General features: G+C 42.5%; 1 protein-coding gene across 1 annotated transcript in view; it reads right to left on the bottom strand.

Annotated features, from left to right (window-relative positions):
• Window positions 1-14,774, bottom strand: part of dync1h1 (dynein, cytoplasmic 1, heavy chain 1) — a 37,518-nt gene that overhangs the window by 1,135 nt on the left and 21,609 nt on the right. The window contains exons 50-75 of the mRNA XM_088314498.1: window positions 14,584-14,703; window positions 14,366-14,486; window positions 13,426-13,621; window positions 12,233-12,350; window positions 11,594-11,809; window positions 11,284-11,496; window positions 10,886-11,013; window positions 10,467-10,620; window positions 10,143-10,289; window positions 9,323-9,473; window positions 8,987-9,240; window positions 8,163-8,297; window positions 7,983-8,077; window positions 7,378-7,552; window positions 7,191-7,266; window positions 6,959-7,119; window positions 6,773-6,884; window positions 6,231-6,415; window positions 5,921-6,034; window positions 5,647-5,817; window positions 5,004-5,221; window positions 4,806-4,909; window positions 2,684-2,892; window positions 2,403-2,556; window positions 1,551-1,693; window positions 373-541 (exon numbers count right to left, since the gene is read on the bottom strand). Coding sequence (XP_088170624.1) covers window positions 373-541; window positions 1,551-1,693; window positions 2,403-2,556; window positions 2,684-2,892; window positions 4,806-4,909; window positions 5,004-5,221; window positions 5,647-5,817; window positions 5,921-6,034; window positions 6,231-6,415; window positions 6,773-6,884; window positions 6,959-7,119; window positions 7,191-7,266; window positions 7,378-7,552; window positions 7,983-8,077; window positions 8,163-8,297; window positions 8,987-9,240; window positions 9,323-9,473; window positions 10,143-10,289; window positions 10,467-10,620; window positions 10,886-11,013; window positions 11,284-11,496; window positions 11,594-11,809; window positions 12,233-12,350; window positions 13,426-13,621; window positions 14,366-14,486; window positions 14,584-14,703 — 4,039 coding nt within the window. The remainder of the gene's footprint in view (window positions 1-372; window positions 542-1,550; window positions 1,694-2,402; window positions 2,557-2,683; window positions 2,893-4,805; window positions 4,910-5,003; window positions 5,222-5,646; window positions 5,818-5,920; window positions 6,035-6,230; window positions 6,416-6,772; window positions 6,885-6,958; window positions 7,120-7,190; window positions 7,267-7,377; window positions 7,553-7,982; window positions 8,078-8,162; window positions 8,298-8,986; window positions 9,241-9,322; window positions 9,474-10,142; window positions 10,290-10,466; window positions 10,621-10,885; window positions 11,014-11,283; window positions 11,497-11,593; window positions 11,810-12,232; window positions 12,351-13,425; window positions 13,622-14,365; window positions 14,487-14,583; window positions 14,704-14,774) is intronic.

Here is a 14,774-nt window from a genome sequence, read left to right as displayed (position 1 = left end):
CACCATACAACAGGAAATATATTTTAAGGACGCTAACGTAAATGCACCAAAAAAAAAAAAATGCCATGCAGTAATTACACTAGAATGCAAAGAAATTTTAAATAAATTGCAGATTTTTTTTTTTTTTTTGCAATTCAATGGACATTGCGCTGCTCCTTCTGGTGTGCGTGCCTTGGCCAGCTGGAGGCAGTACACTAAAGATATGGATATATTGTACATGGAGCCGGTTTCACCATCTCAGTAAGCCACAGTAAATAGTCATTCTATGCAGAGGATAAATAAATGATGCAAACTCCACACGTTAAAGTCGGGGCAAAGATTCCAGCTAATACATTTAGATAGTTATAGTAGCCGTTGAGTGCATGGTCAGACCTTTGATGCCAAAGCTGCACGCGTCCAGAGTGGCGCCCTGGGCGTTGGTGACGTTAACCTCCAGACAAAGCTCCTCCAGAGACCAGCTGTTGGCTTGGGCCACGTACTGGCGGGTGGCGGTGATGTACGCCTCAGGTACAAACAGACTGCCCAGGCATACGTGGATGTTCTGGGATAGGATGAAGAAAATTTATTTTCCACACATGTGCCATCGGTGACAATTCACAATACACTTATAGGGCGACAATTTTTTAAAAAATCTATCTAGTTTAAGTCTTAAAAGACACCTCCCATACACTTTAAACAATCAATCAATAAAACACACGGGACGGGGTAGGCAGCCGACAATTTTCATGCATAAGGCCGGAGATTTGAGGCCGGAACCCGAAAGAGATAGCGGACGGAGGGCGGGGGACTGACAGTCAGAAAAGGGTCAAGCGCCCAGCTCTGGTAATTACATTGAAACATATTCAAACACAGTGTAAAATATAGAGCAAAAAAAATAAAAAAATAAATAAAAGAGAGAAAAATGATCTACAGTGGAGAACTGCTGTTAACTCGAATGTGAGGAGAAGCGGTATAGAAAATGGATGGATGACTAAGGAGAAATAAGGTAAAACGGCAAGGATAGAGGCAGATGGCTGAATCTTAAACACGGACGTACACAACATTGTGGAGCGACCATATGTCAGTCTACTGCACAGGTGTCAAACTCAAGGCCCGGGGGCCAGATCTGGCCCGCGACCTCATTCTATGTGGCCCGTGAAGGGCAAATCATGTGCGTCAACTTTCTGTTTCTAGCACATTTTCTTCACTTTTAACAACATTGAGATATGCGATGTCATTTATTTGTAACCAATCCTCCCCTTTTAAAATGAATTGAAAAATTGCTCAACTAACTATTACTGGCTTCTGATTTCAAAACTTGCTTTCCATCATTTTTTTGTGTGTACGTGAAAATGTAAGGTGATCATATACTTATATGGTTTCACAGTCATAACGGCCCTCTGCGGGAAACCATAACTACAATGTGGCCCGTCCACAAAAATGAGTTTGACACCCCTGGTCTACTGGAACGCAAATTCTGGTCATCTCAATATAACAACATCTTTATAAAATGTGGAAATGGTGACATGATCATCATTGGCTTGTTAGGGCTTCAAGTTATGATGTATTACCTTCAGTTCCTTTGCGCCCCCGCTGGCAGCGCCCTGTGATATCTGCTGCAGCTGTTTGATGCGCTCGCTGAAGTCCGCCACCCACTGGATGACGGTCATGGAGATGGGCACGGTGTAGCGACACCAGCTGCGAGGGAGGATGCCTGAAACACAGCCAGGTGGAAAGGAATGACCATCAAGACCATTGACTTTTTACTAATTGCAGTGTTCATTTATACTCTTATTTTAAAAATCTGTGTGTGTACCCCACTGCAGTCTAAAGACATAAGTGTTTTACCATAAACTATGGCTAATTGTTTTTTTCATGCAACTCATTACGCACTGTCATTAAAGTCAGTGTCTTATGTTTTACCATTATTAACATCTTTCAACCCTTGTGCGACAGTTAATGTTAAAATGGTACTTAATTTGTATTTAATAATTTTCTAACGAATTCAATTACATTGAATAATTTCCCGTCACACCCCTGATGATTTTATACGCCGTTAACTAATGTGCCTAGACACCTTGGTTGGAATTCTCTCCTGCAAGGTCCCGCTGATGCAGCGAACCTGCGCCTATTTGTCCTTTGTCTATGCTGCCTATTCTCAGCTGATCATTGAGGAACTCAGCCTTTCACGGTTTTTGTTGTTCCTATAATGCCCTAAGATGTCAGAAGATGGCGCCAAAGCCTTGACAATATAATCGGTGTCAAGGAATTGTAGAAGTGATACATATTTAAATGTTAGCCTTGTTAGTGGAAGTTAGTCGTCTTTCCATGTGTACTTCCAGTGCCTTTTTTTCAAATAATAATTGCAATTGTAATGCGTACAAAAAAAATTAAATTACTGTGCGTAAAAATGTGTTTTATACCTTTGACCAGGTCGCTAATAAGAGTGCGCAGGTAGTTGGTCTGCTTCTTCTTGCCCTGGCACACTTGCACCACGTCCGACAGATCCTGACGGACGTCCTGTAGCATCTTGCCGCCCATCTTCACCTCACGCTCAAAGAAGCGGAACAGCGGGTCCTGGCAATATTTGAAGTGATAGAAAAAGCGTCAAGCCCAGATCATTCCGTTGTTTTTTTTTTTACCTTGTTGCCTCAAACATTGAAATGAAGGGCAGCATTCACCTCTCTTGCGTTTGTCTCGTTACCTTGATGTTCTCCACCGTTCGTTTGAGGGGATTGACGGCTTGAGGCATGAGCTGCAGCCAGTTGCCGGCGGTGGTGTGCAACGTCCTCATCCAGGCCGGCTGGGCGTCGGTGGTGGATGACGTGCGCTCCTTCTTCTCCGTCTCGTAGGCGAGGTCATCCTCATCCTCCAACATCTGCATTTTCAGCATCTTACCCATCATGTCAGTGCCTGTGCAGCCCGGCGAGGTAAGAGCAGGAGGGGTTGGGGGGGAGAGTGATCGAGGAAGGTGGGGAGACAGAGCCATGGTGGGAGGAGAAATTAATAAGTGGAACGCAACGCTCATCTCCATGATGGCTCGGGGGTTGCTTAATTACAAAAACAAATTAGGAGAACATGACAAGGCTTCAGGCAAGATAGCAATCACATGTAACATTGAAAGACAGATCATGTGCTTTTGAATTTACTATGATTTATGACTGACACAAAATAACGCATTGACTCAAATAGTGGCCATCTTAAATAGAGAATTGCTTGGTGCATTATATTCTTTGTCAGGAATTTTCAAAGGGTGAGTGTTTGCTTTACTTATGACTCAAGCGTTGCCTGCATAGTTTAAGCTTTTATGACGATGCAAGTGTTGGCTGTGGACAAAATTAAAAAAAGAAAATGCTTAGTGGTTTGATCAACATGGAAGTCAACGTCTACGAAAGGATTGACTTGTGAAACTCTTCCCTCAAACATCTCCCTTTTCCACACTAGAAATGAATGAGCAGGAGGTAAACATTTTATTTCAGTTAGTTGATGCCATTGTCAAATGAACAGCTTAGACAATTTGCTGGCCAGATGAACTGGCGTGCGAAGTATTACTATTAATAGCAAATTTTCTGCAGCCAGGAAGGCTTTGACTGGACATATTGTACTCATTAACCAGGAAAATACGACCATTTAAAAAAAAAAAAAAAAAAAATCTGCATCTCTATTGGATTTGCTAAATTTTCAAATTAAAAATACACACAACAATATATCCTTTAAAAAAATGAAATCAAATATAACGATCTATTTGGTACCCCTAAACACAAACCTGGTACTTTAGATGCCCCCAGGCAGCTAAGTGAGAATATACGGTACACGGTGTCAGGTATTACCAAAATAAAAAATAAATTAAAAAAAAACAGGTGGTGGTGGTAATGGAGGAGTGGCTGGCCTTCATATTAGTGAGGGTAGGGGGGTATTAATGGGCATATAGAATAAATTCAGGAGTCACTTCATTATTAGGTACACCAGTTTGTTCATTTGCCAATTAACACATTTAGGCATGGTGACAAGATATGATTGTTAACTTAAGTTTTCGTGTTCACAAATGGCCTGCGAGGCCAAATAGAGCTTTCGCATCTTTCATGTCAAATCTTCAGCAAATGCCTGATGCTATCATGCCATCATTTCCAGCACATGTCGAATCCACGCCACAAAGAATTACAGCGATTTTAAAGGCAGAAAGGCTTTTCCATTCAGTGCTCGTGGTGTACCTAATAAAGCAAGTGAGTTTATAATGAGGGCAGGTGAGGATGCCTGTGGGTAATGGTGTCTCAGCAAAGCGACATGTTGGCTGTGAAATAACAGCTGCTGGAGGGTGAGGATACGCACTCCTTTTACCTTGTAAATGTGATTAGAGGGGAACACAAACTGCACAACAACGATATACAAGAAGCTGGCTTGACGACTAATAAATGATGGCCGATGAAAGATGAGGAGAGGAATCTGCTAAGTGTAAACGTCTCTCCTGCTTGGAGCTACAAGTGAACATTAGGAAACTGGAATAGAAAAGAGACTTGTTAATAATTCGTTGTGTTAGGAATGATGGATGTGTTGTGAGTTTCAGGTTCATGTGGAAGAATAGACTTCATAATGGTTGTAAATAACAGACGGCAGAGTACTTCTGGGTGGCAGAAAGTGATTGACTCCGGCTGACTTGAAAAGAAAAGTAATTTCGGCGGCGGAGAACAGGGTGAAATTTCTCTGCCTCGGTCATTTAGAATAGAAGACTATTAGAAGATTTTGCCACCCAAAAGTACATGTGATGTCATGATGTCACGGCAAAAAAAAGGTCATTACATCAAATGATGAAAGAGAGGACTACATACCCTGAGTGGTAAGCAAGACTTTTTCTGCATTGCTAGGCAACCCCAGCCAAGATGGAGTCTGCGTGTCAGGAAGCAGCTCCACCCAGTGCATGAACTCCTCGCGTCTGATGGGGAAAAAAAAAAAAAAAAAAGCAAAATCACACATGGGCCAACATTTACTGGTTATGACAGTTCAGAAATGTGGCCACAGTGACTGACCGAATGCCGTCGGGCATCTTTATGTCTTTGTGCCCGTCCACTTTGAGCGCCAGTTTGAATTCGCTGTCGAAGCTTCCCTTGGTGAAAATGCGATCCAGGAAAGTGTTAAGTAGACGCTGGTCAAACTCGTTGTCGATGCGGCCGCCGTAGATGGATTGAGCCATCAGGGTCTTTAGTGCGGCCCAAGGGATCTTGTCTGGGGCGATGTTCTGGCGACCCTGCGGTTGTTATAATGTCATTTTAGAGTGGGAATGTGGAACCACGGACCCGTGAGCATTTGATTCGGTCCACCAAGTAATTCTAAGAACAATGCAACGCTTGTGCTGGAGTGGCCTCCACCTAACTTCCAAGCGCCTTTAGCAAGTCATTTTTAACTCATTCACTACCAGCCGAGTGGGGGGGGGAGAAAAAAAAAAATGAATGTTTGACGTCGTTACCCGTCAATGGCAGTAAATGAGTCAACTGCATTTGTGGTGCAAGCTAGAATTCTAACGTTTCTATGCTTTAATTTTTTGGAGCTTTTTCTCCTTTAACCCACAAATGCTTAGAATAATTTTTTTTTTTTTTCAATCAAATTTAGGATGATCCTGAACCCTACAAAAATGGTTTCCAAGCCATGTTTCGGACATGTGTATGCAGAAACCTTAGCGGTGTCGTCAAGCCAGGTGTCGACAGTATCGCAGGCCGAGCGCAGGTCAGATTCCCCAAACTCGTACTTCTTGGACCAGCCCAGCGGCGCATAGCGAAGACGCTCCTGGATGACGGCGTGGAACCAGGCCAGCAGGAAGTACAGACGGGCACGCTCATTGGGAGCCTGTGCAAACAGAGGGGAATTAATATCCATTACTAAATGAAAAGGAAATAAGAAAAAAATTAGACAAACAGGAAAATGTAGAGTTGTGTGTTTAATAAAGTACCTTGCACATGCGAGCAACTGGGATGCTGCTGAAGGTGCGCAACATGTTGGCCTTCACGCCAGGAGGGGGCTCGAATACACAGATACGACCAGCACGAAGCAGATTCACTGGGACCTGTGGGGGGAAAAAAGATAACTTTGTTAAACATTAAGTAAAGGGAATGAATGATCCAAAAAAAAAATGGCCAAGTCATACAAATATTTGCTGTAATTTTGTATTTTCTTTAGCATAGTGTAGATTATGTTGTGAGTTAAGGGTCTGAATTGGCGAAAAAGCGAATACAGCCCTACGCTGTGAGGGAGGGTGATACCTTGGGATTGATCTCCATGGTCAAGAAGAGCCTGAAGCTGGCATGAGGCTGCATGGAGTGGAGCTTCTTCTCCAGCTGCATCAGCCAACCGGGGGCCAGGTGGACGTTCTCCAACATCACCCACCGGCCTGACTTGACGGCGGTGTTGATGTCCCTGTCGGCTTTATTGAAGCCCTCAGCCGAACCTGTGGATGATGGAAGGATGCGATCAGCAACAATTCTTTAAAAGGGGGACAACATCATTGAAACTGACTTTAGGAAATTGCTTCGCTTTAAATAGTTGTGCCTCTGGAGTGTATATCTACAACCAAGAAGTTCACTTGGCTGGGTGAAGATCCAGCGCCACTTTCAAGTGACTGCCATAATTAAGGTGAGTTATGCTAATACTAGTACAAATCACTTGCTTGCCCATTCAAACCATGACAAAGAAATTCACCGCAAGCCATTTTATACGTGGGGCAAAAAGAGGCCCTGCTTGTTTGCAAGCCGGCTGGCCCCTCAAAATGGACTTTTTATTTCAAAAAGATGCATGTTGTTCTTACCAATGGAGATGGAAGTGATTTGCTTGTTCTGCTCGGCAGCCAAATCTCGAACCAGACCGCTGGCATCATAACCCGGGACAGAACACATGAGCACCGGTGTGCTGGGTTTCACCTGCAAGCACGAGGCGACGAGAACGTCAACACTATGGACGATAACCGACTCTTCTGCTTGAAAAACATCCGTACCTCACTATCCACAATGTTAGCCAAATCGAAGGGCTGCTCGATGATGCTCATGAAGGCCTCTCCCAGCACCTTTGCCACAAATATGTGAGACATGGCCAGCAGACGGTCCGGACGGAACGTCTGGATCAACAGCAGCTGGTGCACCGCCTGGCCGATGGGTGCTGAGGAGGAGAAGCAGACGAGTGAGTGGAGAGCAGGTCATGTGAGCCATGGCGGTCGGTGGAATTCTTACTGGACTGCTTCTCCTCAGACCACAGGTAAGGAACAGCTAGCTCCGGGGTGTTACTCTCCAGCCACATGAAGATTTGCTAGGGTAACAAAACACAAGACTACCATTTAATAATCTCACAGGCATGAGTAGCTTGAAAAAAAAAAACATTTGATAGACGCCACACTAAAGGCATTTTGAGACGCCTCACCCCATCAGACTGAATTTTAGTCACCAAGTCCTTAAACGCAGGCAGGTGACCGAGGCGGACCATGGCCTCGCTTTGCTCTGTGGTCAGACCCTTGACCTTGGGCAGGGATGTGCCAGTAAGCACAATCTCCTTACCACGGAGAAAGTGCTGGAACTCAGCATCGTATGAGGGCTCGCTAAAAAGAAGACAGAGTAAGTTCAGTTGCTTCTATGACCGAGCTTAACAGATATTTCGCAACAATATTCAGCACTGAAATGAATTGAAATGCCATTCATCAAGTCCAGCCCCATTTTTAATTTTTCAATAGAGAAACATTTTGCACTTTATATTAAAAAAATAGAATAAGTACATGACCTTTATAATGTAGCAGCTTGCAAAAGCATTCTTATTTTGTATTTGTGTTTTTACTGAGTGATAAACGGCCAAAAGTCCAAGCGACAGCTCGTAACTTGACAAAGTTGTAAGTTGGGGCACTATAATTAATGTATTACTACTATCATTAGTAATTATTATTATTATTAACAACAATTATTATTATTATCAGTTATTATCATTATTAACAATAAAAAAAAAAAAAGAATAGTTACTATACTATTACTACTGACTTTGTCATTCCCTTGAGGCTGATCTTAGCCAGCAGCATAGCAAACGTGATGTGGTCTTGGTGCAGCATTCCTCTGGCAACTCTGTTGAATGCCACCTACAAAGAAACAAACATTAGACATTATTAAAAAAAAAGAAAAGAAAAAAGTTGTCAAATTGTTCACCGTTTCTCTATGCCATACCTGGAAGAGGTCTTTTGTGATGACGGCGAGTCTTTGCATGTGGTCGCTGATGCTCTTGAGGTTGGTGTTCTCATACAATACAGTGTGGTAGGTGTCCAGGAAAAAGTGAAGGGAATATTGGTAAAGGAAGTGCATCTAGAGAAAAAAAATTTTTTTTTTAGCTGGCTGATGAGTTGCATACACTCTAAATACTCAATATGTAGTGATAAAATTATAAGGAGGCCGGGGGGAAGCACCATCTGGTGAACGTATTGACAAAATAAAAGCTAGCAGTCAAAATTATGTTTTTAATCAATGTTATGAACTGGAACACCTTGTAGCTAGAAGTTTTTGTGTAGCGTTAGCCTTTTAACAAACAGATGACTATTATTAATATCCTCTTGCAAATTCATCCTACTCTATATTCATTCATTCGTTCATCGATTCAGTCAATACGGCTTGAGAATTTGAAAAACAAATTGGCAGATAATATCCCTAGGATGCCTTAAAAGAGGGGTGGGAAAACTTTTTGATTGGTGGGCCACAATGGGTTCTAAAATTTGACAGAGGGGCCGAACCTCACCTCACCGGAGAAAAAAAATACATTTAATTTTAAATGAAAGTGAACAAAAGCATCACAACAATATGTAGGTCGTTGAAAAACGTCAGTATTTAGAAAATAAAACATTAACAAGGTTTATTCATTTCATTTTTTCAAGTTCGGCGGGCCGGATTAAAACGCTTAACGGGCCGCATGTGGCCCCCGGGCCGCAGTTTGCCCACACCTGCCTTAAATGGTAAATGCATCTATATCAATATGCAAGACGCTGAGTCAATGTTCAGACCTGGTTGAGCGCCTCCATGGTGAAGTAGATGCTGCTGCAAGCAGACGACAGGGACAGGTACTGCTGCGACACAGCCTCCACCTCGGCCATGATGATGTCCGTCTCCTCCACCTTCCTGGTCACCTCCGCGGCCTCCTTCTTCAGGTTCTCCAGCGTTGTGATGATGGTGTCGTCGTCGAGGATTCGCCCCTTTACCTCGTTGAGGGCTTGCAGGAGGGATTTCTCCAGCTGTCGTAAACGCAGTTGGAACTCACCTAGATAGCCAAGACAGGATTAGTTGAGTTTTCATTTTCAGCACGGCTGCTTGTTTCTTAATGTCACGGTTGTGTCTCGCACCCTGCAGTTTGAGGAGGTCTGAGCGTTTCTCATCCACGTCCGGTCTTTCGGCTTTCAGCACCTCGTTGAGACACTGGCTCTGCAGGCTGCTGCGCGTCACCGTGAAGTTGACGAATGTCACGCGAGAACACAAGTCTGGCGGGAATTCGACCTGTGTTCAGACAACAATAAGAGTGAAGGGGCTGTTAACAGACGGTGGGTGGACAAACTAGATTATCAAGGTCCACGTTTGATTTAAAAAAAAAAAAAAACAGACAGCTGGGAAGGGTCATTTACAGATAGTGGAGGGAAAAAAATGTTCAGCATCAATACTTATTATTGACTTCAAGATTATTGGCTTATTTGTATTACAATTGATTAAATTACAATTAGGTAATTAAATTATAATAAAATACAACATTTAATGATTCACAAATCATTAAATTAAAAAATTATTAAATACAAAAAATCGCACCAAAAGTGAACCAGTGCATATTCACTGTTTGGCAGTTTTGAATTGTTCATAATTTTTTGGAGCAACCTTATTCTCCTTTACCTTCCGGGATTAAAAAAAATTAAAAAAAAATAAATCTCGATTATATTTTTGTGCTAGGGGTACACAAATCTTTGCTTTGGTGCAAGCCAAGCACCAACCAATGTTGAATGGAGGGGCGGAGCTTTATTTAGTCAGGTCACGTCACTTTGTCCAGTAAGAAAAAAATTAATAAATTGCTTCGCCCTCATCTTGTAGCATCTACATCTGTTCCAAACCTTTTCTGGTGAGCATCAGTTATTTCAGGACTATCAATAGTTAGCAAATGATGGTCTTCAGGGTCCTCACCGTAGGGTCTCGCGTGGAGAGGAAGATGACAAACGAAGGCGACAGATCAATATCCTGATCTCCCAAAGTGATGAGGACACGGCCTCCGGTTCGCCGGACCTCTCTGTTCAACACTGGGTTCAGGATGGGGTCGTAACTCTCCACGTCCTATTAAAAAAATTAATTAAAGAAAGAAAGTAAGCCTCTTGAGCTTGGAGCTCAACCCTATCCGAACTGTCCGCAACAATTAACAACTATTCACACTCACTGATGAGAAACTGAACCCACGCCGTCTACGACAAAGTTCGACAAAATCAACCACAGACACTCCCTCTATGGTAATACCTGAACCAGGAGCGGGTTTCCGAAACGCAGGGCACTCTCCAGGTTCTTCCTGAAGGCGTCGTCCAAGAAACTGGTGCGGGTGATCTTGCGATCTTTGTACTCGTTCATAATAAACTCGGTGGCTTGGCCCGACGGGTCGATGATCAACGGGTACCTTGAGGAAACCATGAGGAGGTAAAACTTTGGTTGTCATAAAGCAGAACTTAAGGGACACATTTTAAAAATCAATGAAATCATGAGATTGAAATGAAACAATTAATGAATTCTAGAAAAAAAAAAACAGCTAACTTAATATGACAAATATTCTAGGACATTTAATACTGTGAAAGCTATAATGGCTGGATTAAAGAACGATGTCAGGCCATACTTTGACGTCTCCAGATATAAATGATGAGGGGTTGAGGGTCATGTACACAGACCTGTTGAATCTCTTGAGCATGATAGCGTTCTCTGTACAGAGATCATCCGCTGGAAGAGAGTTGGCCTGCCAGCGGAGCCTCTCGTCCGCATTGGAGAGGTATTCCGTTCTGGCAATGTCGGTACGGAACTAAGAAAGAAAAGTCATGTTAAGACTACTGACTATCATGCATACACATATTTCGTGATTTCAGGGGAAATTAAAGGATGAACCTAAAATGCAGAGATGAATTTAATTAGACATTCTCTAAATATTTTTTGAGAAAAGCCCAACTGTTCAATGTTTCAGTAGTTATTCCACCCCACTTTTTGGTGTTCTCAAACAAGGTCATAAAGTATTCAAGGTTCGTCCTGAAATTTTACCAAGTTTTAGCGAGTACTATATGTTCTAACACCGTACCTGTATATTGGCTTGCTGCAGGTGATGAGACCAAGTGGTGAACAGATTCTGCCTCATCTGTTGCTCAAAGTAGCCGGCGTACGTGATAAAGGCCGCAGAGAGCAGACAATCTCCGGCGATGGTAGACATCTGGTTCTTGAACGTCTCACTGGTCTTCTCCCAGCGCTCCCTCTCTGCTGATAGACTCTTTAGGAGGGCTGTGCTGCGGTTCACCTGTAGGGATTTTTAACCAAAAAAAAAAAAAAAGCGATCAAGGAACCAAACGGGGATACAAGGAAGGAGGGGGATATAGATTTTGAAGTTTGGTAACCTTGGCCTCGACTGCAGCAAGGTCAGCCTTGATGGCCTGCGCTTCTGAGATGAGGACGGCGTACTCCTCTTTGTAGCGAGCAATGCTCGACTCCAGGTCCCTGATCATCTGCTCCACCTCTTCCGCCTTGGTCTTGTTGTCCGTGGCGTCGTCCTCAAGCTTCTGCAGCTCGTTACGCAGAGGCTCCACGCGTTTCAGCATGTCAGCATAGTTGAGCTAAAGAAAAAAAAAAACAGTCATCACTACAACGTATTTTTTTTTTCCATCAAGTGTCCCTTTATTTTTATGTTAGTTTATATCAGGTGTGGGCAAACTATGGCCCGGGGGCCACATGTGGCCCATTAAACATTTTAATGCAGAGCGCCGGACTTGAAAAAAATTATATGAATAAATTCAATGAATAAATCTTGTTTCTGTTTTATTTTCTAAATACTGTGGTTTTTCAAAGACATATATATTGTTGTAATGCTTTTGTTCAATTTAATTTCAAATTAAATTCATTTTTTTTCTCTGATGAGGTAAGGTTGCTAAAACACTCCATCCATCTGCTCCTTGTCCGGCCCCTCTGTTAAATTTTAGAACCCATTGTGGCCCGCCAATCAAAAAGTTTGCCCACCCCTGGTTTATATGTTAAGTTACCTGAGCAATGGCCCATTTCACCATCGGTCCACAAGCAAGCGAGGCCCGGTTAACTTGGTCGTAATTGTAGCTCGGGTTGGACATGTAGTTCTTCTTCATCTTTTCTCGGATGGAGTCACTAGATGAGAACCGGATGGTTTTAGACAAATACACGCCAAATTGGAGAAGGCAAGATAAAGTATTTCAACAAATAGTGGCCAATGGTGTTCATCTACTCAATTGCAGAAAGTATCTTTAATTACAGTTACACACGCTGATCTCCAGTCATTAAGGACAGTAGAATGTCTAACTGAACCAAATAAGCCATTTATATTTGCATTTTAGTTTCTATTAATAATGCAATAATGTTGGAGCCAGAACAAAATGGTCCCCTCGTTATTTTTCCCCCAAAAGTCCAATCACTGGCAAAAGTGACATTGATATTAAATTTTAAACTGTTTCATGGCTGATGTCGATTTTGATTGCTCTTTGCTTCACTAATTACGTTTTCGTTTGTTTCAACTCCGTTCTCATGAGTTATCTTGAACCAAGACCTTTGCGTTTATTTTTTTATGTTTTGGGGGAAAATGATGTGAGATGGAGAAATGCATCAAAGGAGCACAAAATTACAAAAAAAGCAGAGGCCACTATCTGAGGATAGATGACACATGTGAATCACAAGGAAAATTAATTAATTAATTGAAGGAATATTTTTAAGGGGAAGAGGAGTGACAACCATCAGCAAAATACCAAAATAAGTCATCTCGGTTTTTCAACCATTGTATAAATGTGTCGGGGTGTCACTTGATTGGCGTGCTGATTCACTGATTTGTGCGTCCATCTTACAGCAAGCGGAGACACCGGTCAGTACCTCATTTCTTCAGAGGAAAAGTTGACTATGCTGCTGATGAAATTGTCCCTGATAATAACTTGTCTGATTTTTTTCCAGTCATTGGTCTCCTCGCCCAGCAAAAGGCAGATAGACTCCAGGGCCAGTTTGACTGCAGCCGGGGGATTGGTCATAGCCCGCACTTCAACTAGATGCTGCAGTTTAATTGAGCTCACCGCTAGTTAGATGACAGGTGTGTTTAAAAGAGGTGGTGCATCAGCACCATTTTCAGGAGGTGGGGAGGGGGAGAAGGCACAAGAAAAAAAAAAGGGGAGAGAAAGAACACACTCTTTAGTGAACAGTTCCACAAAATAGCTGATTTCACCTGATCTCATCGGCAGAGAAGTTAACGATAGTGGGGATGAAGTTCTCCTTCATGATGATGGAGCGGATCTGCTTCCAGTCGGTGGTGCTCTCGCCCAGGAGCAAGCAGATGGACTCCAAGGCCAGCTTGACTGCTGCAGGTGGGTTGGCCATGGAACGCACCTCCACCAGGTGTTGCTTCTTAATGGATTTAACGGCTAGCAACATCACATGATCAGTAAGTGTGGATTACGTCACGATAAAGAGAGGAAAAATGCCATTTATCCAATAGCTCCGTGTTCTAACTAAATTTACAAATTGTGTAGTAAGTAAATTTGTGGCAAAATTGAGATGAGCTCCCTGATTGAATATATATGTATTTTTGTTGTGACATTTTAATTTGGTGGAATATCGTGAGTTGTAAAATGAGCTTCAATACTAGTTGGGGAAAACTGCATTAAAAACAACAAATAAAAATAGAAGGGAGCAGTGTGGCACAATAAGAAAAAGGTAACAAGTATTATTTAATTTACCAAATTCAAAAAATGCGTGCTGAGCCTTGGTCAAACTGCAGTATGGGTCAGTATCATAAATGAACCATGAGTCATTTTTTTTTTCGGGGGGGGGGGGGGGGGAGTCGTCGATTAGGAGTCAAGTAAAACACTTTTAGCCGTTTTACTGATCACCAACAGCGCACAAATTCTTAAACGTATTTTTTTTTTTATAAACTATCGTTTTGGGTTCTTTATCACTAGTAAATGTGCAGTCAGTACATGTCAATGTTATGGCACTTTAGGTCACGACGTAGTTCAATTCCCATAGCCTCAAATTTACAGTTAGAACGCACCTTAGTTGATCATTTACACGATAGAAAATTCAAAATGACTAAATATTTGTGCGATATAAAAAAACAAAACAAACCCCAATTCAAATCTTCAATGCACAGTTTGAAGCCCACGTACCATTCTGCGCCTCAATGACAGCTGGCTCCACCTGGTCCAAGTCTTGTTTGACACTCAGTTGCTTGTCTTTGATCACCTCCTGTTGCTTGTACACTGCTTCCTGGATCTCCTGGCTCATCACCTAGAATCAGAATCACCGCAGTCTCATGGCTTGTGCTTTCAATAAGGAAATTAATATTGATGCCATAAAAAAAAGAAGTCAAAATGCTTCATTTGACCTTTTTCTTCTCGGCCTCTTGCTGGTCTTTAATCATTTTCTTCAGCTTGTCATTGGCAGCGTCATTCTTTGCCTCCAGCTCCTGGCTCTTGATTCGTAGGTCGCGACGAAGCTCCTCCACCTTCAAACGAGGATGTGATTAACGTGATGTAGCCAGAAGGGTAGCAAGTATCAAACTTTCACACGTGACAG

This window comes from Idiotropiscis lumnitzeri, chromosome 1, assembly GCF_059441095.1.
Source record: "Idiotropiscis lumnitzeri isolate Australia: NSW breed Sydney's pygmy pipehorse chromosome 1, RoL_Ilum_1.0, whole genome shotgun sequence".
Taxonomy (NCBI): domain Eukaryota; kingdom Metazoa; phylum Chordata; class Actinopteri; order Syngnathiformes; family Syngnathidae; genus Idiotropiscis; species Idiotropiscis lumnitzeri.
This window is presented reverse-complemented; position numbering and strand designations above follow the sequence as displayed.